We start from the raw sequence: 23,702 nt of genomic DNA, 5'->3' as shown, positions 1-23,702 counted from the left end.
GGGGGGAAGGAACACACACCACAGGAAAGAGATGAGCAAGGAAAAACCCTGGCAGGAGGAGAAACAGGCAGCGCCAAGCTCCAAAGTTCTGCCTGTCCAAGTGAGGCCAGAAGCTGCAGCAACTTCCCTCCAAGGAATTGTCAAACGACTGTTGGCAGCAGTTTGTCACCCTCTGCTTACTTTTGCTTTGCTTCACCATAATTAAGCAACGCTTTGGAGATGCTGCATGCGTGTTCCTCCCATGAAACTAAAAATGGAAGTGCTTTCTGGCAGCACCCAACCTGAACCTGTGGCTTAAAGCAGCGTTCTGCTGATGAGTTTCTTATGCAGCTGAGAACCCCACTACAATATGTGCAAAACTTACTTTGTTAGCTAACCTGTGCACCAAACAGAGTGCATAAAGCACAGAAGTCTAGGAAAAGTAAAATGAAAACAATATTAGTCAAAGCTTTCATTTAATTAGACAATATTTAAGTTCTCCCTCCAAAAATTCTCTATGTTCTTCCAGAATTAGTCAAGGCTTTCATTTAATTAGTCAAAAATTAAGTTCTCCCTCTAAAAATTCTCTATGTTCTCTCAGAAGGGTTAATAACATCTAGGCAAAGAAGAGGTGGGAAAAAAGCAAACTACATTGATCCTTAAAAAAAAAAAGGTAAATAAGATAGTCTTGGTGAAGGAAGAAAATCCAATAATTAAATACAGTAAAAACTGCCAAACCAAAAGCATAAAGCTGATGCTCCAATAGATCAAATGACCCTAAGTTTTCTTAAAAAGCATATAAAGCTCATTTGCTTAAACACTGCCTTTTGGTATATTCATATGCAGAAAGCTCTCCAGAGACCTCCACGAAGAACTAAATAAGACAACAAAGCCTAATTTTTACATTACTGGAGTTCTTTTACATCCTGAGATTGCTGAATACCAAACTGGTTTATTCTTCATTGATTTAATATGCTCTTCTTGGGAAAGCTCCCTTTCAAGCTCCCATGCCATGTAACAACCGCTTTGAATCTGAACCCGACTCCACTCTATTTTTGCCACCTTTCCGTGGCACTCCAGTCATCCTGTTAATCTGATCAAAATATTTGCATTTCATCACACCTGTCAAACCAATCAAAAGTAAATTATTCCTCTCTAGGATTCACCTCTTCCTCTAAACAGAAAACTAGAGCACAGATAACACATGAACAGAAAATATTATGCGATATTTACAACCAGCGTGATCATCTTTCACACTTACATGCCAGAAATATATATAAGATATATATATCTTTATTATATTATAGACTCTATATAAAAAAAGCAGGTATGACATTCACAACCTAGGCAGTACCAAAAGTTGTTTGACTTTTTTTCCTGTCCTAAACTTACTAGAATGCATAGAATGTATGCATATACGCATACATACGTGTATATATATTTACTGTATATATAAGACCTGGTAATCAGTCAAAAATGTCCTCTTAACAGCAATCCATAAACATACTAGCATTTAACCTTCCTGAAGGTGCCAGCATAAATTTTAAGTATTAGGCTGTATTTGTGGAAATGTTTCCCTCTAGAAACACCAGACTCCAGCACTCAAAATTCATGGGCTGAATAATAAAAGTAAACCTACATACATCTAAATGAATAGTACTTGTGGGTGACAAATAGACAAGTACATGTGTAGAGAGAGCATCTCCAGAATTTTGCCTCACTCAGCAACACATCGTCTCTTTCAGAAAAGTTGTGATTTAAGTAAGCTTGCATAACTGCATTGTTAACTTGCTTTTCCATTAAGTCATAGAATCATAGAATAACCAGGTTGGAAGAGACCCACTGGATCATCGAGCCCAACCATTCCTATCAAACACTAAACCATGTCCCTTAGCACCTCATCACAATACTATCATTTTCTAATTATGCTTAGGATTTCAAATGCAGTAAACCTATGTGCTTTGCAGTCATATAAAATCTAGACGATCTAGAAATAAGAGGCTTTCTAATACATATGTATGTATTTAGGCCACATCATATACCTATTCCAGACATATACTGTATCTGAAACCACAAAAAAACACGTGCACACTGATTGTAGATTTATAATAAAACAAGTGCCTGTTCTAAATCTACAATATCAAAGTCCAAAATGATCTTAAAACCGCAAGAGAAAAATTTATGTATTAGAAAGAAAGAAATTACATGCTTAGCAATTTTACAGAGTTTATAGTGTTCAAGGTATTACCTACACGTTACATCCTAAATAAAAGCTTGAACAATTCCATGAAAAAATAAAGTCACTATGAAAGACAATCAGAACAAATATACAAATCCCATGTCATACAATACTACGTTTAGATACTGACACTTTTTGATGTGAAAAATGTGATTAGGTCACAGACACCAAACAGAGGTACAAGCAACCTGCAGCCCCAAAGGACTAGATTGAATCCAAAATCTTCCATTTCTTTATTTTAGTGTAAACAAACATATTTGTAAATTTACATTATACACTGGAATACAATCCTTAAATTATCTAATCTGTACAGAAGAACTGCAGGCATTTTAATACAAGAGCTGACTCAATGTGCTCTGGAGCTTTAACAAGAAACACTTCACAGATTATTTTTTTATGTGCTTATATAAGGAATGACTGTATGCTAGTTTCATCCTTGGGTTTTGCCTCCCAATTCTGGCAGGGTTAAAAGACACCTTTACGAGCATATTCTATTCATGTATAAGGATATTGCTCCTGACAATTCATAGACAGGCTTCCTGTTGATTCTGTGAGGTCTCCTGCATTCCCACTCAGAATAATCTCTGCCCTTTCTCCACTTTACACGCTTCACCATCAAGGTGTTGCACTGAAGTTTATGCGTCACCTATTGAGGAAGATTACATAGAACAGCATTTGAAGCTACATGTGTTACTCCTTGAACAGTCAGAGGAGTCAGTGTTGAGCAGCAAAAGCCACTACTCCTCTCTTCAGGTGCCAAGTACCTAAAAATACACCTGAAAAGCATCAATAAATTAAAGAAAATATTCTATTTGCATTTATGTAATAGAAAACCAAACTACAAAGCAGCAATGGGCATCAGGTAAATGTATCCAATACAATTTGCAGGCATAATTGAAAGCATTACTGCCTAATCAAACATCTAAAAGCAAAGCATGCTCAAACGAAATGTCTATAGACTCGTTAGTTGGCAGCCATTTCATTACAATCACACATAATGTCAGTAGTGCCTTGAACTGGTGCCAATGACAACAGCATAAATTTTGCATCTCATTTCTGCGGTCATAAAATTAATGATCAGTTTAAAAATACTTCTTTGCAAAAGTTATTGCACAAAGAAATGACATGAATGTGTCCCTGTTACGTAGTCACAAGGATAATTAAGGAGTTGATGCTCATTAATATAATTTCTTGTTTCCCCAGAATGCTGTATGATTTATCTGGTAGTTGAAAAAGAAGCTTAATTAACAGTAGATAGTTAACAGTTAGAACAATAACAAAAATATGTATATGAACTGACCCTATTCGCCAGTTTCTGCAATTTGAACTGATGTCTTACAGGTTTGATAGGAGAATCAATATTTTATGTTATCTGTAAGAAAACCCCATACAATGCCTTTCCTTATTAAACATTACCTTTTCCATTAGAGCTTATTTATTGATTTAGGAAATAACGCATACCAAAGGGTAAGTGTACCACATTAGGAACGGAGCATAAAACACATTCTACATATTGTAACAAGGGCTGCACTTCAGTCCTCGCCCCCTATACTGAAGATTTCCAACAGATGTCATCAGTACAAGCTGAACGTAATGAAAAGGGCCATATGACTTTATAAGAATCTTGTTAAAATAAAATAAAAAAAAAAACCAAACAGATCCTTCTCCCAGAATTCATTTTCACCTGCAGCAGTGTGATTACTGTAATGAACTCCTAGGCATTAAAGATACTCCTCCAGCCACTAAATCTAAAAATAGAGCAAACAAGGTGTTTCAGCCAATGCCCCCAAAAGACAGCCTTGCTAGCTCAGCGTCCCCAGATCACTAAACACTTTGGTTTTTTTTTCAAAAAAAAAAAAGCCTAGACAGAGCGATGCATTAACATCGCTCAAGTACAAGAGAAATAAAGCTACTTATAGAAATAAAAAGACACCTAGGTTAACACACCCTGCTTCTTGCCATTTTGGAAAGTCCCAAGTCACAGCAGGTTGCAACCAATTCCTCCTGTCCAGTTTCTGCTCTGTGGGTAAGAACCCACGAAAGAAACAACCAGGTGAAGCCACCAAGCTCACAAATGCAAGGTTCTCACTACACAGTTTTGCCATAAAAAAATAACTAGACAAAGTTGCTTTCAAGCTGGCACAGGTTTGCTTTAGCCCCTTCATAGCTGCAGCTGATTTTTTAAGACGATGCTGCTGACCCAACCCATCAATCATCTTCCAAGACTGGTTTCTTCCAGCATCCACTTTCTCAACGTATGCTTTGCTATGCAATCTGGTGCGACACTCATTCCTGAGGAGTCTTTCAGAGTCTCACATAAACGTGATGTTTTTAGTGGCTTGTTTTGTAATGGTCAAGTAGGAATCCTTTAGCAGCTGTTTGTTAAAACAATACTGAAACAGCATTAGGTTTGTAAGCAAATATGCCTCAAGTATGGTTGGACTCGATGATCCGATGGGTCTTTTCCAACCTGGTGACTCTATGAAGTACACACAACTTTTACTTGCTGAGCTGCCCCTCATTCTCATGATGCACATCAGGATAAGACCAGTTTGTGTTGCACTGGTGGCTGTATCTTGTGCTAATTGAAACTGCACTTGGCATGGACACTTCACAGACAACAGCTGCATGCGGCTAAAAGGGACAATACAGTGACTTGCCTACAATAAAATGCTCCAGACATTCAGGATAGAACATCTAATGCTCTCTCCAGAAACATGTCATGATGATCCTCAAAGGACTATACAGGAACTAAGTCATATCTTTGGATTTATGGTTAAATACTAACAATCTAGCTATGTTCCTGCCTGAAAGCTCATGTGTTAAAACATAGAACTCGCATCCACATACTGCTCTGATGACCAAAAGCTACTGCCTCCCTTTCAAGTCCAAAAAAAGCTTCCATTTCCAGAAAAATGGAGTGCAGAGACAAAAAAAAAAAAATACAAATCCTTTGCATAGAGTGTTTCTCTGTCAGCTAGATTATTTCCAGGAAGATGATGTCTCAGGCTGCAGACACTCACTGCTCTGCCAAGCACCAAAGACGTATCTGACTCATTCAAGGGGTTCCCACAGGCGCTTCCAATAATAAAATAAAGAACACTGATGCTTCAGAGACACAGGTTTATCTTCTATTATACCACAGTGAAATGAAGATGAAAGCAGACGTTCATGTGTTTTTATCAGACTGAAAAGTGGTAGTTCAGCAAATGTCAAACCATAATTTCTTGCATAAATAGTACCGAAGTCGTGTGCTGCAGATCAGATATATGGTGCACCAAGTGTGTTATGGGGAACTTGTTCTGCAAATTCCCACATTATGACTTGATTTGGCTAGTACTATTAGTGTCTCACTTTCAACACTGAGCCAAAGTCTTTTGTGGAAAGTGATTAAAAATACATACTTTACTAAAATAAATGCAAAGAACAGATGGCAAGTGAGCTTCAAATACAAATACAATTTCTAGGGTTTACAGTGTTTCTGCCAACTTTAGCACTATTTTTAGCATAAATTGAAACCAAGGTTCTTTTAACTAAACATTTTGGCAGCCATGGTATTGATTCAATTAATCTCAAAACAGAGAAATGCCAAAAACTATATTAACTCAGAATCTTTGACAAAGTCCAGACTTCTATATCCTTAGTGAAATACTAGTCTTATAAAAAATGAATCCAATTTGTATGAAAATTACCTTAGTTTTCGAGTTCCCTCCTAATTCTAAGATCTAGAACAGATCATTTGATTATGACTATGGTGTTTTGGTTTTACTTACACTGTTTGCACAATGACTTAAATATTTCAAATGAAAGAAAAAAAAAGTAAGAGATAGTGTCTAAGAGAAAAAGACATTTCTACCAAGTTCCTTAATATAAAATTAAAATAAAAGTAATGAACGTTTAATAACTTAATTCAATAAATAACAATAAAATTTCTGGAAATATTTAGTGGTTCGGATATTAATATAATTGTACATTTTTGGTCATAAGAACAATGTGCACTTTCTTGGTCCATCAATCCACATTACACTTAACTGTAAAAGTCAGTGTAAAATCAGGTAACACATCACACATGAGGATTAAATATTTTCCTGCAAAATTATTTCCATGGTTTGAATTTTCACACGCACCTACTTCCCCTAAAAGGTTTCATTGCTTCAATGTGTAGACACAAAAAATTCTTTTTCCAGCATTTTTATTGACCTGACAGCAACATAAGGCAGCTTATTCTTAACAGGATGCAAGAAATTCTTCATCAGTCTGGTTGCAAACAAGTTTGTATGCACTTTCTGAAAGTCAGAGATATGCATACAGATCATTTTGGTTTTATGGAGTCTGGTTCAACTTGTGCACACGCTCTTCAACTTTATTTTATTCTTCTTTTAAACCTCTTTACCTTGTCTTTATGGAAGGTAAGATTCTGCATGCTAGTGGTCAGACACCACACAACAAGAACTCACGTATAATTACCTTGATCAAACTGACTAGTCACTATATGCAAAGCAAATGGAACTTGAGGAACAAAGAATGATGGAAAAGAGTGGAGTGACAAACTGACGTCCACAAAGTTTACTTGTACAATAACTAACAAGCTGAAAGAGCTGAATTTTGAAAGTGTCAGTCCACTTATTTTGCCTCCAAAAGACTATTCTGGAACAACGACAGGTCACAACTTGCAAGACTCCTGAAAACAGCTGATACAGTATAATTAACATATGACACTTACTACACCATAATAATACAGCACATAGTATGAATCATTCTTCACCTTGCCTTTCAGCTACAACAAAGATTATTTTATTTGCATTTTAAAAAAATGGAGTAACTGCTACCACAAAACAAAGAAGAGCAAATACGATGTTTAAACATGCACAGTAGGTTTTGTTCTTCCTAGTCTGTTTCAGGGCAGTTTCCACATTTCTGCTTTCACCCCTCCATTTTTTCACTAAAAGATTTTATCCTTTTTCACCATATATTTTGGGATAGTTCTTTTTTTTTTCTGGAGGGAGATGGAACAGGAAAATACTGACAAACAGTGACACCTCAGTTTTTAATTTTTTCACAATTTCTTTATTTTTCCTCATGTCTACACATGCACAGAGGTATGAACGGGCACAAAAGTTGACCTCACCCAGCTGCTGCTGCTGCTTTGTTACACCAGTAGCTAGCCAAGAATCTCGCTGCTTACCTCCATGCGGGTCCTTTATTCTACAACTACACGAGCCACACCTAATTTGTACAGGTCTAAAGTAAGAAGGACACAAAGCTTAGCATGCACTTTAACTCTGGAAACCATACCAACAACCCACACCACTGATCCACATACGCTCAAGTATTTTGCAAAGAAGTGCAAGCTCCTATTTCTCACGAATTTTTCATACTTATGCACGTAAGTGCACATGAATTTGGAGATGTTTATCCTCGCTTGCAGAAAACAATAGTGTAACTTCGAGCCCTCTCATTTTATTGACAAATACAGAAAGAAAACTAAAGTGTCAGTATCCACAAGCTTCACCATCTGTACCTAGTTCTATGATCTGAACCAAAGAGAGACATCTTGAAAACTGAAAAAAGAGCAATATAGCCTTCTTAAAAAACAAATGCACTCTAATAAAAAAAAAAAAACAATTTTCACAGAAATCAGAACAAGTCATATAGTAACAGTTAAGACCATATCAATTAAATCATCCATTTTACTGGAGATAATGAAATCTCATCTTTAATAATAACTTACTGAATCAGAAAAGAAATACTGAATCAAATTATTAATGATGAAAATAAATAGACTACACTATTCTCAACCTTCAAAAAAAGCAAAACAGTAAATGTAAACTCTGCTCTTTGTAGACAACTCATGTTTATTAGAGAGTCATAGCCTCAGAAAGCTATTAAATCTTAAAAAACATGCTCTCCAGAAAGCCAAGATGCATTTGCAATGAAACAAGCATCCAACTAATTTCACATTAGTCATTTTCTTATTAAAATAACATTTGACTTTTCCACCATTGATTCTGTTGGACAGAGAGGAGAGGAGAGGAGGAAAACTACTTCACCCTCAGTAAAGGTGCAGAGGTGCACTATAAATAAATAGCAAATTATTTTAATACCTTTTTAAAGAATCACATAGATTGAGATCACAAAATCTTGACAATCTTTGGGAGCTTCAAGTTGTAATTTCTGTTTCAGTTGAACTGTTATAGCTATATAACTTAACTTAAACAAGGATAAGCAACGTATTAACTTGTTGCCTTGCTATAATGTTACTTGCTTAACAGGACTTAAATATATTCCTTTTATTGGAAGGAACACTGTAGCCTACACATTTGAAACTCCTCATCCAGAGACAGAGAGTTCTTCAGCCTCTGCAAAAAGTGAAGTTTTGCACAGGCTTTTTCTGACCTCACACTGTGACCCCCATACTAGCATCCACAGGCTGTGGGTCACGACCTCAAGAATTAGCATCATGGAAATAAGAGCCCTTCCAGGTTTAGTTACAGAACACTGTAGCAACAAACTCCTCAGCTTCTCTCCGAACTGAGCTCGGCAGCTTATTTTAGCTCCGCTAGAAGACAATAGATAACCCACACTTCAGTTTCCATACTCGCGTAGTAAATCGTCTTCTTCCCCACTAAAGGTCTGAGCTCCCGCTGCACTGCGAAAACACTCAGTGCAGATCAAAAACTAATATCATACTGCCACTAGACGATCCTATTAAAAGGTTAAAGAAACATCACGATAGAATTGAAGACTTTTGCAACATTAAGAGGAAAAAGGCTGAAAAAAGTTACCCCTATTAATATTTTATCTCAAGAAAAGAGAAAAAAGAGAGAAAGAGAGAAGAAGAGAAGAGAGAAGAGAGAAGAGAGAAGAGAGAAGAGAGAAGAGAGAAGAGAGAAGAGAGAAGAGAGAAGAGAGAAGAGAGAAGAGAGAAGAGAGAAGAGAGAAGAGAGAAGAGAGAAGAGAGAAGAGAGAAGAGAGAAGAGAGAAGAGAGAGAAGAGAGAAGAGAGAAGAGAGAAGAGAGAAGAGAGAAGAGAGAAGAGAGAAGAGAAGAGAGAGAAGAGAGAAGAGAGAAGAGAGAAGAGAGAAGGAGAAGAAGAAGGAGAAGAGAGAAGAGAAGAGAGAAGAGAGAAGAGAGAGAGAGAGAAGAGAGAGAGAGAGAGAGAGAGAAGAGAGAAGAGAAGAGAGAAGAGAGAAAGAGAAGAGAGAAGAGAGAAGAAAGAGAAGAGAAAAGAGAAGAGAAAAGAGAGAGAAAAGAAGAAAAGAGAAGAGAAAAGAGAAGAGAAAAGAGAAAGAGAAAAGAGAAGAGAAAAGAGAAGAGAAAAGAGAAGAGAAAAGAGAAGAGAAAAGAGAAGAGAAAAGAGAAAAGAAAGAGAAAAGAAAAGAGAAAGAAAAGAGAAAAGAAAAGAGAAAAGAAAAGAGAAAAGAAAAGAAAGAAAAAGAAAAGAAAAAAGAAAAGAGAAAAAGAAAAGAAAAAAAGAAAAGAAAAAAAGAAAAGAAAAAAAGAAAAGAAAAAAAGAAAAGAAAAAAAGAAAAGAAAAAAGAAAAGAAAAAAGAAAAGAAAAAAGAAAAGAAAAAGAAAAGAAAAAAAAGAAAAGAAAAAAAAAGAAAAGAAAAAAAAAGAAAAGAAAAAAAAGAAAAACAACCTGCATCACATGATCTTTCACAAGAATCTGGATTTATATTAAAACCTGAACTATATTTCTAGGCTGGGTGGGGGCTGCGAGCACCAGCTCCGCTCGGCAGGGGGCGCCCTCGAGCAAATCCCACCGCATCCCACCGCATCCCACCGCATCCCACCGCATCCCACCGCATCGGAGAGGGGCGCACACACGGCAGGCTCACCTTTATCCTGGAATTCTTCCGGATAACTGCAGAAAAAAAAGAAGAAACAACGTAAAGGCGTGCACGCCCGCAAACCCACAGTGCTGGGACATAGCAGATTCCTACTTTTCCCACGAGATTTGCAGTTGAAACTTAGTGCTTTAAGTTTACCATCATCATTTTTAAGTATTTTTGGTTAAAATATTTACTCGGTTCGTCTATTGCCTTCGCAGTTGAGAGGATCCCCAGTCACTTCAAAGAAGACCTGAACAAAACCAAGTCATCTTTTCTAGGATACACACCTGTTCAGGTATTTTAAGGTATAAAGGTTTTTGTATAAACAAAAACATGCATTTTTAATTTTAGTAGCCCTTCTAATTATTACTGTATTTCAAAAATCTTTGCGTTCAAGTAAAAGTCGTGAGGCATTCTTTAAAGATGACACAGTAGGTCAGCAGGAAAAAAAAAACACAACTAATTAATTTAGTTGCAGTAACTTATCAAATTGAAGTGAAAAATTAACATCATTAACCAGAAATTTAAAAATTTATTTATGTCTCAATAGAAAACCATTCCCAAATAAGATGATCTGAACTTATTTAACGACTAAAATAAAAACAAAAAAAGAATACTGTTTCTTCAGAGCTAAATCTTGATATTTCAGAAACAAAAATAATCATCATAGAATCACCAGGTTGGAAAAGACCCACCAGATCATCGAGTCCAACCATTCCTATCAATATCTAATGTCACTCAGCACCTCGTCCACCTGTCCCTTAAACACCTCCTGGGATACACTATCACAGGACACACTTTCATGTTTAAAGATAAATAATCGGGACAAGAGTTACATAAAATGGCATCTCAAGGAGCTGGCATGGACTATAGCGTATGTGAAAAGAGAGAGCTGGGGTTGTTTAGCCTGGAGAAGAGGAGGCTGAGGGGAGACCTCATTGCTCTCTCCAACTACCTGAAAGGAGGTTGTGGAGAGGAGGGTGCTGGGCTCTTCTCCCAAGTGACAGGGGACAGGACGAGAGGGAATGGCCTCAAGCTCCACCAGGGGAGGTTTAGGCTGGACATTAGGAAAAAATTCTTCACAGAAAGGGTCATTGGTCCCTGGCAGAGGCTGCCCAGGGAGGGGGTTGAGTCACATTCCCTGGAGGGGTTTAAGGCACGGGTGGATGAGGTGCTAAGGGGCATGGGTTAGTGTTTGATAGGAATGGTTGGACTCGATGATCCGGTGGGTCTCTTCCAACCTGGTTATTCTATGATTCTATGATTCTATGAAAAGATTTCACCAGCATTAATTCGAAAATAAAAATGCAGCTGCCAAGGCTACCTTTATGGACAACAAGCAGTAGTGTGTATATCTGGCTAGTCAGTAAGGACATGCCTACAAGCAGCAAGCAGGAAAGAAAGGAAGATTCTAGGGATAAGCAACTGAGAAATTAAGAGAGTAACGGCCAGAACTAAGAAATCCTGCACAGCAAGTAGCAGTAATAGTTAGGCAGCCCCATATGTGGGATGTAAAAGTCAAAGATGACTACAAAGTGCATATATTTTGTAGCCTGCATGAAAAGCAAAACACTGTTAGCAGTGAATGAACTTTCAGGAGACAAGGAAGGAATTAGAAATTAAAATAAGACGTGAAATCATGGGGTCATGTAAGCGAATAGCAATGGATTCAGTGTCAACTGTAGTCATAACTGTAGGTTCCCTCCTTTGATATTTCATCATCATAAAAAAAAAACCACAATTGAGTTGTAAGACGAGAAAAAAAAGTCAGCAGTGCTGTATCTGCAAGTCATCTGTACAGTCCCCATTAGCTCAACAACCCGCAAGGGAAAGCATAAAAAAAAAAAGAAAGAAAATCCTGGTTCCCTTAAAAAAAAAAAAAGTAACAGTAGTTCCCCAAGTGTTTACAGTCTGAATCAAAGCCACACAAATCCTCTATTACAAGATTTCTGAGACAATTTCATGTGTTTCCATAGTTAGTGGGATACAAAGAATGATGCCTTCCCCAGATGACAGTGGTGCCTTTGAAACTGTAAACAAGTTGACACAGAGACAGAAGCATGTTATCAAAATAAGGGTTAGGAGATATCCAACAGGAGTGATCAGCAGAAAAGCACTTTGGAAACAACAGTGGGAAAAGAACAGCAAGTATCAGATTATTTCCTAGTTGCTTAGAGTTGTAAGAAAGGAGATTTTGCAAAGAAAATGTTGTAGCACAAATAAAACTAAAGCCAAATCTCTTTAGCTGAATTGACTGCTTGGTCTGTCCCAGTACTCCACTATTTTAACACTGCTGAAACAAACTTATGTTCTATAAATTGTTTCCAGTTATATGTCAATTTTCCATTACAGACAGAGCTAAAGGACAGAATATACAGTAAAGCAAAGTCAGCACTGAATTATGCTGTTTTACACCAGCTGAGTATGGTGATAGTAAGCTCATTCAAATTCTTAACTCATTATATTTTTTGTATTTTATTCAATCTTCCCATGGCAGAGTTGAAGCCAAGCTCTACCCAGCCAGCTTGCAATCAGCGTTCAGAATATTACAGCAACTCAAATGGGTCAAATCCCTATGTCCCCATGCTTCACTAAATTCTAGCAGCTTAAAGACATAAATAAGCACATATATATATACACACACATATGCATATATATACTAAAAAGTAAATAAGTATATATATAAGTATTTGAACTCATGTTGCTTATTTGACAAGATCAGGACCTACACAGATTTGCAATTGTCAATATTGTTAATAGTCATCAAAATGTTGTAAAAATTCAAGTTATCAGTAAGTGACTAACACGAAAGCCATGAAGCTCACTCACCTTGCCTTAACATCTTTTATCTTCTTAAGAAGAACTTCCCTTTTTTCTTTTGCTTTCTTGGATAGATTTTCTCCTTTCAGAGTTTGGGAAATAAACGTATCAACATCTAAATAAAAAAGAAAGGGGAAAAAGTACAACTCAGAAGAGATAAATACTGCTGTAATGCATTTGTCCTGACGCTACTGTGAAGAAACCAAGCTAATTATTCTTAGGCCGACACACAGTATCATTAACAGACACTTCAGATTCTAAATGGGATAAATTTGTTCTCTGATCTACTTATGCTTAGCACAGCAAATCCTATGGTGACACTTGATTCTTGCTCACTTAATTATGCCACGTAAGTCCTAATAAATTGCAGTATTATAACGATTACTTTCTATCGCCTAAAGTAAAGGATAAAGCTAAAACATGGAAATAGCCTTTATGCATGTATTACTGCCATGTTATTTCAGAAGTTACAAAAACGGTTGAGTAACTCATTATTTCACCAGCAACACCTACTGAGCTACTAATACAGGTCACTGACTGGTTACACTATTTTCAAACGTACTCACATTGTCTCTGAACTCCCTACTTGACTAAAAGTTCATATACAAAGCCTTAATCCTGAAAATAATTAGGTAGGTACAATAACCATATCCACCAGTCAAGCCTAAGAAGCATGTACTTGAAGTTAAGCATACGTGTGCTTGCAGAATCACAAACTAAAGCCCTAAATTATATTGTATTTTTTCATTCTTTTCCAGAACATACATTTATATAGTTATGTAGAATCAAAGCATTCCATAAAAGTTACGCTGGTCCTTTGTAATATACTAAATATCCATTCCATAGGATAAAAGAAATGCAGTGACTGAGAATCTGGGGGACTGTTAACTCCTCCGGTTATACGTTCTCACGGTTAATGAAAATAATTGCCAAAATTAACTGTAACAAAGTTTCTTACATCTACCAAGCAACAGATTATCCTAAAAACTGAAAAGTAGAAATATGACAGAAAAACCCTGCTTGTTGACTGATATTTCTCAGTTGTATGGATAATTCACTGAATAAAGGAAATCAAATGTAAATAACAAACACTGCCACACAGTGCCTTCCACACACACACATGAATTTTGGCTCAGTCTGCGTAGATACTAATAGTGTCTTAATCCTGAAACTTTTCAAATCAGATGAGACACTCCATTTTTATAATGGAAATATAAAAGAACCAATTATATACTCGGTGCAAAAGTTTACACTTTAAAACAACATTAAATGATTATTTACTGCGGATTTCCTAACTGAAAGCCCTAGCTGCCTGCTTTTTCTTTAGAAAACCGAAATTCAACAGAAACACATTCCACTTTTTATTACAGGCTGCAAGAAAACAAATTAAGTCAAAAGTTACTATTTGAGAACACTAGCATAACTATTACAATTATTTCATTATTTATAATTTACCAGATTATTATTTAGATGTTCAGATCCTCACAAAATGTGGCAAAGTCTTCGTTTTGTAAATTGTTTCAGAGTCCTGAAGAAACATATTGATCCCCCTCCCTATAAGACAGGGAAGCCTCATCACATTTTCCAAAGGAGTCCTGAAGTGGGGAGACCCACACTCAGTTCCATGACATTCCTTCTTCAAAAGGACAGAAGGAAAGGCACTTAACGTGTATTAATGAATCCTCCAGACACACCTCCAAAACCTCTATGCCATAAAATAAGCATTCTTGGAAACATTTTGTCCTAAACCCCAGAAAACTTACACATCTTCCTAAATTCCAATGATCATCATTTCCAATCAAGTGGGCAAATAAGGTCCCATGCCATCCTAAGGCATTGACCATCCAGAAAACCTCCTTCAAGTCAAAAGACCAAATACTTTTACTGCTGAAGGTAAAACTCAAACTGCCAACAGTTCTTCTGTCAATGAAGCCTAACAGGATTTTCCAGTATAGACCAACCTTTCACTCTGGGAGGGACACGCTGATGAAATATTTGTTCCTTCACACTTTTACATATTTATTTCAAAAATTAGAAAGCAGCTTCAAAGTTCTACCTAGGCAGCAATATGTGAAAGTTTAGAGGAATAAGTCTTATTTATAAATAAGGAGCGATGCTTGCAGAGTAATCTTTGGACACCAATTAATCACAGACATTTGCCTGAGCCATCTTCGTTTAAACTCCACGGGCTTCTTCACTTCTTGGAAAAGTTCAAACCCTGGCTGAGAACACTGTCATCTTTGATCTTCAAAAAAAGCTTTGAGAATCAGCAAACACAAATGTCAAGATAACTTTTCCCAGCATACTCTATAATTATGTTAGCAGAAGGAAGAATTACCACTTCTAGCTTAGAATACACTGTAGATATGAAAATTTGAGGACCAACAACATTGTTGACACAATCTGTTCTTTTCTGGAAGAGTTTAGACTTCAGAAGCAGAAATGATGCAGGGAGGTACACAGCTAAAGTAGATCCTCCATCTATTCTCATTAAAAGAAAGTATAAGATGGAGGAGAGGGGGTAAAGAGAGAGACAGAAAGAGAGCATGAATGAGTTCCTGGTACGTTTGTTGTTTCTAAACAGCAGCAGGAGTTACGGAGAAGACAAACCTGGGATGGCTTCCTTCTCCTGTGAAATTGTAAAAGAAGGTCCATGAGCTTAGGTAGCCACAAGCAGAATGCACTGTACTGTTACTTCCATATGTCCAGAGAAAGCTTATAGTGTGATTCATCACAACCTCAGAATATGAAGACGGAGCTGATGTACACATGATCTTCAAAGGGACACTGAGGAAGCAGTATACCTGGAAAATTGCACATTACTGTATCACAGATTTCCTTATCTACTGACAATTACACAGAATGTTATAAATCTTCCTCAAGCCATCTTCTGATCTAGCGTTGTAAATCCATCCAGGGTGTGCTAGATGCACATGAGATGAGTAACTCATCCTAAGCTCCTCTGGACAGGAGGCAAGCAAGTTACTTGAGTTATGATCATCTCTTCCCTACCTGTATTTCACACTGTGGAAGGGATTGAAGGAGCAATCGCTGCTGTTAGAAAGCTTCATCATTGGCTTAACATAAAGGAATGTTCACACAATTTCCATGACACTCCACAAATGAGAATGGAATGCAGGACTTCAGCATGACAGATGCCAGTCTCATACAATGAGCTTCAGACAGAAGCAGCAAAATTTATCCATTTCTCACTGCTAATCTAATCATTTGCTTGTTCTTCCTTCTCCAGGATGGTCCAAAACCTACCCTCTCCTCTGCTAGTTTAATGCTATACCAAAAAAAAAAAAAAAAAAGTGCAAACCACTAGTCACAAGCACTTCAGTGTAAATGTGTTTCTTTCATGTTTCAGCAGCAGTCAGTCCATTGAGGAATTTAAGAAGTAATAAAAGACAAACTTCAAAAATAAAACCTCTTCAAACAGATTTCTGACTTAAAAGCACTTCTACTAATCAGTTATCACACAACAAACAAATCAAATTATCTGTTTACATGAAGTGCTATTTTCTAACGAACTAAGCAGCTATTTAGTATCACACATTGCAGAGACTCAGCCCTCTCTATTGCAAACACTAAAATTTCAAGGAGAAATAAACTTTGGAAACCTATTCAACACCTCTTGACTTTTTTTAAGCTTCTGTTAGACTGTCTGATACCTTGAATACCCATATTTGTTGCTCTCTTTCTTAAACCTCAAGATTTTAACTTTGTCTGAACTATAACCCCAAGAAATTATTTGCCTCTAGAAATGAACAACAGCTGCCAAACGGAAGGATCTGATTAATACAATCAACGCACAAATTGCTCTGTCAATATAGGTTACAAACTGGAAAAGAAAAGGAAAGTCACACCTAGCTCTGCCCACTTCAAATGGATCATGCAGTTCAAAGCTTAATTGCCATTTCACGCAACAGTCAAGAGCGCATTTTTATTTCATTTTCATCTACATTACTTTTACAAGGAAAAACGTTATTATTTATTTGCTTTTTATTGTTACAACATTTTGTGGTTCTCCTTCATTCCATGATTATAAACAGATAACACTGCAAGTTTCCTTATTTGAAGTCTTCAGGGCTATTTTCTTTAACGAAGGCTGAAACTACGCAGATGGGCTTTTCCAAGAATGCTGTAAATTCTAAGCCCAAAGCAAGTGCTGCATTAAAGAGTGCTAATCATAATAAATCACAGCACTTTGATTGTTTATAGGGCTTAATATAATTATTATAAGTCACACCTAATAAACAAACATACTTAGGACAGAACTACCTCATTTTGTGTCAGGGTGGGCTAAATGCACTCTCACAAAGGCACTTTGACTGTGCCCTGGGTCATCTTTTCTTTCTTTTCCAGCAGATAAACAAATTGTTGTGTATGACATTAACAAAAAGCTAGTTGCTTCTTCACCACCTGAAGAGTTCACACCGTTCAAACGGCACAGGAGGGTTATAAACCAGCAATGAGACAGGTGAGTTTCCACTCGCATGTCACAGCACACACGCAGCTCTCTGTCCGTGACCCAAGGAGAACGTAGGCTCCCGTTTCATAGAATCATAGAACAACCAGGTTGGAAGAGACCTACCGGATCATCGAGTCAAACCATGTTTGGTTTTATATGTATATACATATATATACACACACACACTTATATAGAAACAGAACACATGATGTAAAATAAAAGTGACTGCTACTCCTAAGACACCTAAAAATATCACATTATCCAGACTAACAAGTAGGCAAGTCTTCCTTTCAGCACAAAGTCCTGTAAAGGACAATCATTAGAAACTGCTGGACCTTAAATTCCCAATGTAACACATACAAAGTATGCTCAACAGTTTCATTAGTAATTTCGAAAGCAGAAGTACACCCAAACTGCTAAGACTCCTCAAAACGCATAAGACAACTCTTATCTCTTTTAAGAAGTTAAAGAAAAAGTATTATAATCCAGGATATCTAATCTCAAAATATATCTAATCTCATTGGCTGTGTAGTTGAGCATCCTCTCCCTACATCAAAGGGGAGAAAAGATCAAGCTGTAACATATTAAGTGTATAATAAAAAAACCACACCAGTACAAATCATGATCAAGTTACAAAGTGATTCCAAATGAACTATAATAAAAAAATGTTAAGGATTAACCTGAAGATTTACACTGTATGCCACATTATGCTGCATCTATTGTGGTTTGTTGACATATGATTATGAAAGAAACGTAAACCCAGTCAGATGAGAAAGATGAGACTCCACGTTAATTGAAAAAGACAAACTAAGTGAATAATGAGTATATAAAAAATAGCCTATGCCATTTTTATCACCCATATATGACACTTATTCTCAAATTTATGGCAAAGACAATTGAACTACGTTTCAAATCACTGGAGGTTATTTCTTACCAGGAACGCCTCTGCACATTTTTTTCACCTTACTGTTTCTATTCTTATTCCATTACTACTGAAATACATATATATTACCAAAGCTGTAAATACGTGTCTACTTAGAAGTCGTCTACAATAATCACTCTGATTTATTTTGTAAATATGGATGCTTCAGCAAGAACCACTGTTCATTAAAACCTTGGAAACCTGAAAATTATGCTTAAAAAAAAAAAAGAGTAAAGTTTTAAACAACAATATTCTTTTAAAGCCTAGGTGATTCTTCCTATGACAGGAACGTGAACAGTAAGTCCAGCAACAGCTGACAAGGAGGTCGAGAAAGAACTGTTAGTTCTCTGGGCATCAGGGGCAAATATAACTACTGTAGTGCCTGAAAATAAAATGTAAGCAACATTGGATCCAGTGCAGGAGTTAACTGTCTTGTAGTTTTCTTACTTTGTCCTCTTCTGCACACTAGGATGCAACTAGACAAATAGGTATGTATTGGAAGCACGATACGAATTTAAAGAAAAAAATAGAGGAATTACCTTGAATAAAGGCACTTTGGACAATATGAGTAAGCACCTAAACTAACTGAATAATATCTGCATGGAAACAGTCTCTAGAGCAATAATATTGGTTTCTGTTTAGTTTAGCAGAACAAGGAAAATGGATATTGGGACTTCTATAAGGTTGCATGTGAACTAGAGAAAGTTTTATTCCATTTTCACAGCAAAATTCTTTGCAACGTTTAAAATATGAGTACAAAGGATTCAAACTGCAAATACTGCGAAGTGTGAAATGAAAATTGAATATAAAAAAGCAATAGTAGCCTTACTATAGTCACAGGTGTCATGAAGGTAAGAGGAAAAAGATATAAATGATACATATATCTAATAATGATGATACCATCAAAAACTATGGGGCTAGGCTTCTTTCACTAAATTCTAAAACCTCAAGCATCATCTAGAGGGTGCAGAGGCACAGGTACGCAATGAAGAGTTACACACATTACCACACACCTCACAGGTGTAAAGAGCAGATAAGAGAGCAACAAAATCACTTTCTCCTCCCACCAGAAGTTCAACTCATGACCAGAGGACCCTGTTTCTGCCTCCAGTGTTTCCCTCCCACCACTTGAAGAAGTCAAAGAAGAGAGGATGGGATTGTGAAATCCCAACAATCCTCTGCAATAAGCCCATTGCCACACTGACCTTTCCCCTTCAACTTTACAGAAACAGCTTCCTCCTGTTTCCAACTAACATGGGTAGCCCTGAGCTCAAGCTGTGCTTCTGCCTGGAACATTTCAGCGCCACTGACATGCAACTATAATGACCCTGCCAGCACGTGCGACAGAATTTGTTTTTGCGTTGAAGATATAGGATTGTTTGGGTTCAAAGTAAAGCGCTCACAAGTCAGAAAGTTTCCTGGGCAACTTTAATTCATCCCCTGGTGTGTTTATTCCCATTATCACCGTGTTTAACCACAGAGGCACTTAGTCTGTTTTCCAGCAGGACCCCTACTTGTTCAGCACAGTGGGCAGACGCTACTCCAACAATCAATCAAGGCTAAGCAAGGATAAGGAAATCCATATGATCACTCCTCCACTTGCTTCAAAAGTTGGAAATAGTAGGCAAAAAGACCAAGGAGATGAGGAAGAGCATAACATTTATGCGATTTTGTAACTATCACTGCCTCACTGCTATCAGGCTAAAAAAAAAAAAAAAAGGCGCTTGTTGCTAGACATTAACCGCGTGTTCTCAACAGAACCTGATATGAAGTGCCTGGCACTTGTAAAGGCCACTGAATATAGACATCCAAGTCACATCATTTTCTGGAGAAACTAGCCCAGCACGGAGGCAGGTGCACTTCAGTTCTAATTCTGTTCCATCATTGATCATTTTTGCGACCCCACATCACACTTGGTTTATTTCACTGATTTTACCAACAGGAAAACAATATTCCTTCATCTCAAAGAGGTGCTGAATCAATTTCAAGCCAAGAAAATAATACTTAAAGAAGCACCCTTGAAGGAGGGCATGCAGAAATTAACAACCCTCTACTCACCGCACTCTCTGTATTGTATAAAGATTGCTTAATGTATAGTAAAAATACTCCAAAGCTCCCTTGCTTCCACTGTTACATCTTCACTACATGACTAGCTTGAGGAAAAAGAAGTGGGAGACTACATAATTAAAGATCACAAGAACCTAAACATGTCAGTGAAAGAACTGCTCATACAGCCTGAATTACTTTAGTTTCTAACTTTCATGCACTTGATTGGTAACCTTAAAATAAAAAAATAAATTAAAAAAAGGAAGGACAGGCTAACATACACAAACCATAAAAAGTAATGGTGTATTTTTTAAAAAAGGAAGTAGGTTAATGAATTTTTACATTGTATAACCAAAATTACCCATATATTTGTTACCTTTTAATAATTCTACAAGTAAGGATTAAAAGTTTCAAACTATTGTTTCTCACTACACCATCTCCACCCTGCCAGATTTCTGCTTACTCCATAACTACACTGTTATAAAATTAGTGCTAAAGTCATTTCACCTTGAGTCCCAAAACAAAATTGCACATGAAAACAAATTAAGTTGAAAAAAAAAAAAATCACCATTACAGTTGTAGAGATGTATTATTGCATTTAGTCTACTATAATAATAACACAAAGATTTGAAGATCAATAAACCATTCCATTCCCTTCTCGACTTCAGTTCTATAGACAGCACTAAAGAAACAATCTCATTTTTTTCCAGAAGAGTTGAAGCTGTACACACTGTAGAGACACTAGATACCTGTATATAACTTTGGCCTTGAACACAGTGACACTGAAAGAACATATAAATATCCCCCTTGAGGAAAAAGAGGTGTTCTCAGCTTCCTTCCAAACACAACCCTCTAGATTGCTCTTCCCATGGCGTTCTGGATAAAGATGGGGAGAAGGGCAAGTTGTGAAGATGAGGTACCACGACAGGAAAAAAAAAAAAAAAATCAGTGCCTAGAGCAATCATATCTGCACCATACCCTCCCCTGAAAAAAATCCTAAAAGCACTCAAAACATTGAGTTTCTAAGAACAGCTTCACACAGTGAAAATAGCTCTGAAATAAACAGGCACTTCACACGATTGCCAGTTTCAGAATATAGTAACATCACAGAAACTACAAAGGTTTGGAAAGGCTCTCTAAGGCTATTTTTGCTTTTAATTACGAAGAACCTATGCAATGAGAAGAAATTATCTGAAGCTTTCCTTCTTTCTGTCAGCCTTATATATGGATTTTACTACAGATTGTATGATCTGCAAATAATATAGTTATAAACATTAATTAGGAAAACACTTGGAACAGCTGGCTGAGGTGCTTTAAAGATGAGAAGGCTGATGATTCTATGACTAATACGTTTCCAGCATTAACACTTAAAACCAAAACACTTAAAAAAAGAACAGTCCTCAAAGGTGATGAACTGCGGTATATCCCAGCAGGTGCCCAGCTATGTAATAAAGCAGCTTAAGATTTTGAAAAGAGCAGTTCATCCCAGAGGGAATGTTTTGAAAAGCACAGGTAATTCGAATGGCTTCGTTAGAGGTAACTCAAGCTCCTGGGGCAGAAACAGAAGTTCTTAAAAGAAAGATACTCCCACTGAAAAGTGAAACTGTTCCAGCACAGCAAAGCCTTTTATGAATTTTTCATAAAGATGAAAGAAAAGCTGAACTGGAAATACAGAATTGGTTTTAATGCCTAGCAAACGAACAAAAACGTTTTACAGAATTAATCTTGAACATAGAAAACATCACTCGTATTTTTATGTCTCCGCTAACACTATTGCTGGTAACTTTTTCATGGTGAGAAATCACCCCGCCCCGAAGCTCCAACTCACCTGTGAGAGCGGGGACAGTCACAGGTATTTCATGGGATGGTTGGGGTTGGAAAAGACCTTAAAGATCACCCCGTGTGTCCCCCCACCCCGGGCAGGGACGCTGATATTTAACTATGACAACACGCCAGCAACTGAGAAACAGCCTCATTCCCTCCGGTGACCCCGGTCTGAGCTGCCTGGCGGGGAACTTTAGCGGGTTATCGAGTTAATTCGAGAGGGTCACCCACACCCCGAAGGATGGGGGGGGGGGGGGGGGGGGGGAGGGTGCGAGCGCTCAGCATCTCCCCGCTTCCCCATCGCGCTCTCATCACCGGAGGGGAGGAAGGAACGGGAGAAGAGGAACCGGCTGGGCTGGGGGGGGGGGGCAGGGAACCCCGGAACCCGGCAAGTGGAAGCGAGCTCACAGCGCTCCGCTGGGGCTGCTTCCCCACCCCCCACCCCGGGGAAGACAGCCCACCCTGCCTCTCTCGGTCCCGGTGTCCCGTCTCACCTGCCAGGAGGCTGCAGACCGCCTCGGGGATGGTGGGCGCGCCGTGCATGCTGAGGGCGGCCGGGACACCCCGCGGGCGGGGCTCGGCGGCTGCCGCTGGTCCCGGTCCCGGCCCCGACAGGGAAGAAGCGACGGTCCCGCCCCCCGGACGCTACAGCCCGGACGCGAGCCGCGGGACCGGGGTTTCGCGCCACCGGGGGGCGGGGTTTCGCGCCACCGGGGGGGAAGGGGCGGAGGGAGCACGTGACACCGCCCCTCCGCACCGCCCCCCCCGCCCTCCAGGGCCGCGCATGCGCCTCGTGCCCCGCCGCGGTGTTTGCCCTCGCGACTGAGTGTCTCAGCTCTGCCTCCCACGTGACCGCGGCTGGCAGCCATTTTGAGTGAGGGCGAGGGGGCGGGGCCTCCTGCCAGAAGCAAACGTGGCGCTCGGCGCCTCCGCCCCGAAACCCGCGAGGGGTTGGCTATTGGATAAGAGGGCCAGGAAGGCGTTCTCTGATTGCTTCGTTGATTCTCCGATTGGTTCACCTCGAGGGAGGTGGTTTTGCCCCTTTATTCCTCTCTTGTGAGGCCTCACCTGGAGTATTGTGTCCAGTTCTGGAATCCTCAACGTAAGAAGGACATGGAGCTGTTGGAACGGGCCCAGAGGAGGCTGCAAGGGTGATCAGAGGGCTGGAGAATCTTCCATGTGAGGACAGGCTGAGAGAGTTGGGCTTGTTCAGCCTGGAGAAGAGAAGGCTCCGAGAAGATCTCACAGTGACCTGAAGGGGCTACAAGAGAGCTGGGGAAGGACTGTTTACAAAGGCTTGTAGCTAGGACGAGGGCCAATGGCTATAAACTGGAGAGGGGAAGATTTAGACTAGACATTAGGAAAAATTTCTTCATGATGAGAGTGGTGAGGCACTGGCACAGGTTGCCCAGAGAAGTTGTGGCTGCCCCGTCCCTGGAGGTGTTCAAGGCCAGGTTGGATGGGGCCCTGGGCAGCCTGGTCTGGTGGGAGGTGTCCCTGCCCATGGAAGGGTTTGGAACTGGATCTGCATTAAGGACCCTTTTATCTCAAACCTTTCTATGAT

At 38.6% G+C, this 23,702-nt stretch overlaps 1 protein-coding gene across 1 annotated transcript in view; it reads right to left on the bottom strand.

Annotated features, from left to right (window-relative positions):
* SKAP2 (src kinase associated phosphoprotein 2) overlaps nt 1-22,796 on the bottom strand; it is a 117,690-nt gene extending 94,894 nt beyond the window's left edge. The window contains exons 1-3 of the mRNA XM_069860249.1: nt 22,633-22,796; nt 12,882-12,987; nt 10,059-10,084 (exon numbers count right to left, since the gene is read on the bottom strand). Coding sequence (XP_069716350.1) covers nt 10,059-10,084; nt 12,882-12,987; nt 22,633-22,681 — 181 coding nt within the window. The 5' untranslated portion in view covers nt 22,682-22,796. The remainder of the gene's footprint in view (nt 1-10,058; nt 10,085-12,881; nt 12,988-22,632) is intronic.
* Between the last annotated feature and the right edge of the window lie 906 nt (nt 22,797-23,702).

Source organism: Phaenicophaeus curvirostris, chromosome 6, assembly GCF_032191515.1.
Source record: "Phaenicophaeus curvirostris isolate KB17595 chromosome 6, BPBGC_Pcur_1.0, whole genome shotgun sequence".
In the NCBI taxonomy this organism is placed as follows: domain Eukaryota; kingdom Metazoa; phylum Chordata; class Aves; order Cuculiformes; family Cuculidae; genus Phaenicophaeus; species Phaenicophaeus curvirostris.
Note: the sequence above shows the minus strand (reverse complement) of the source record. Positions and strands in the feature narration are given on the sequence as shown.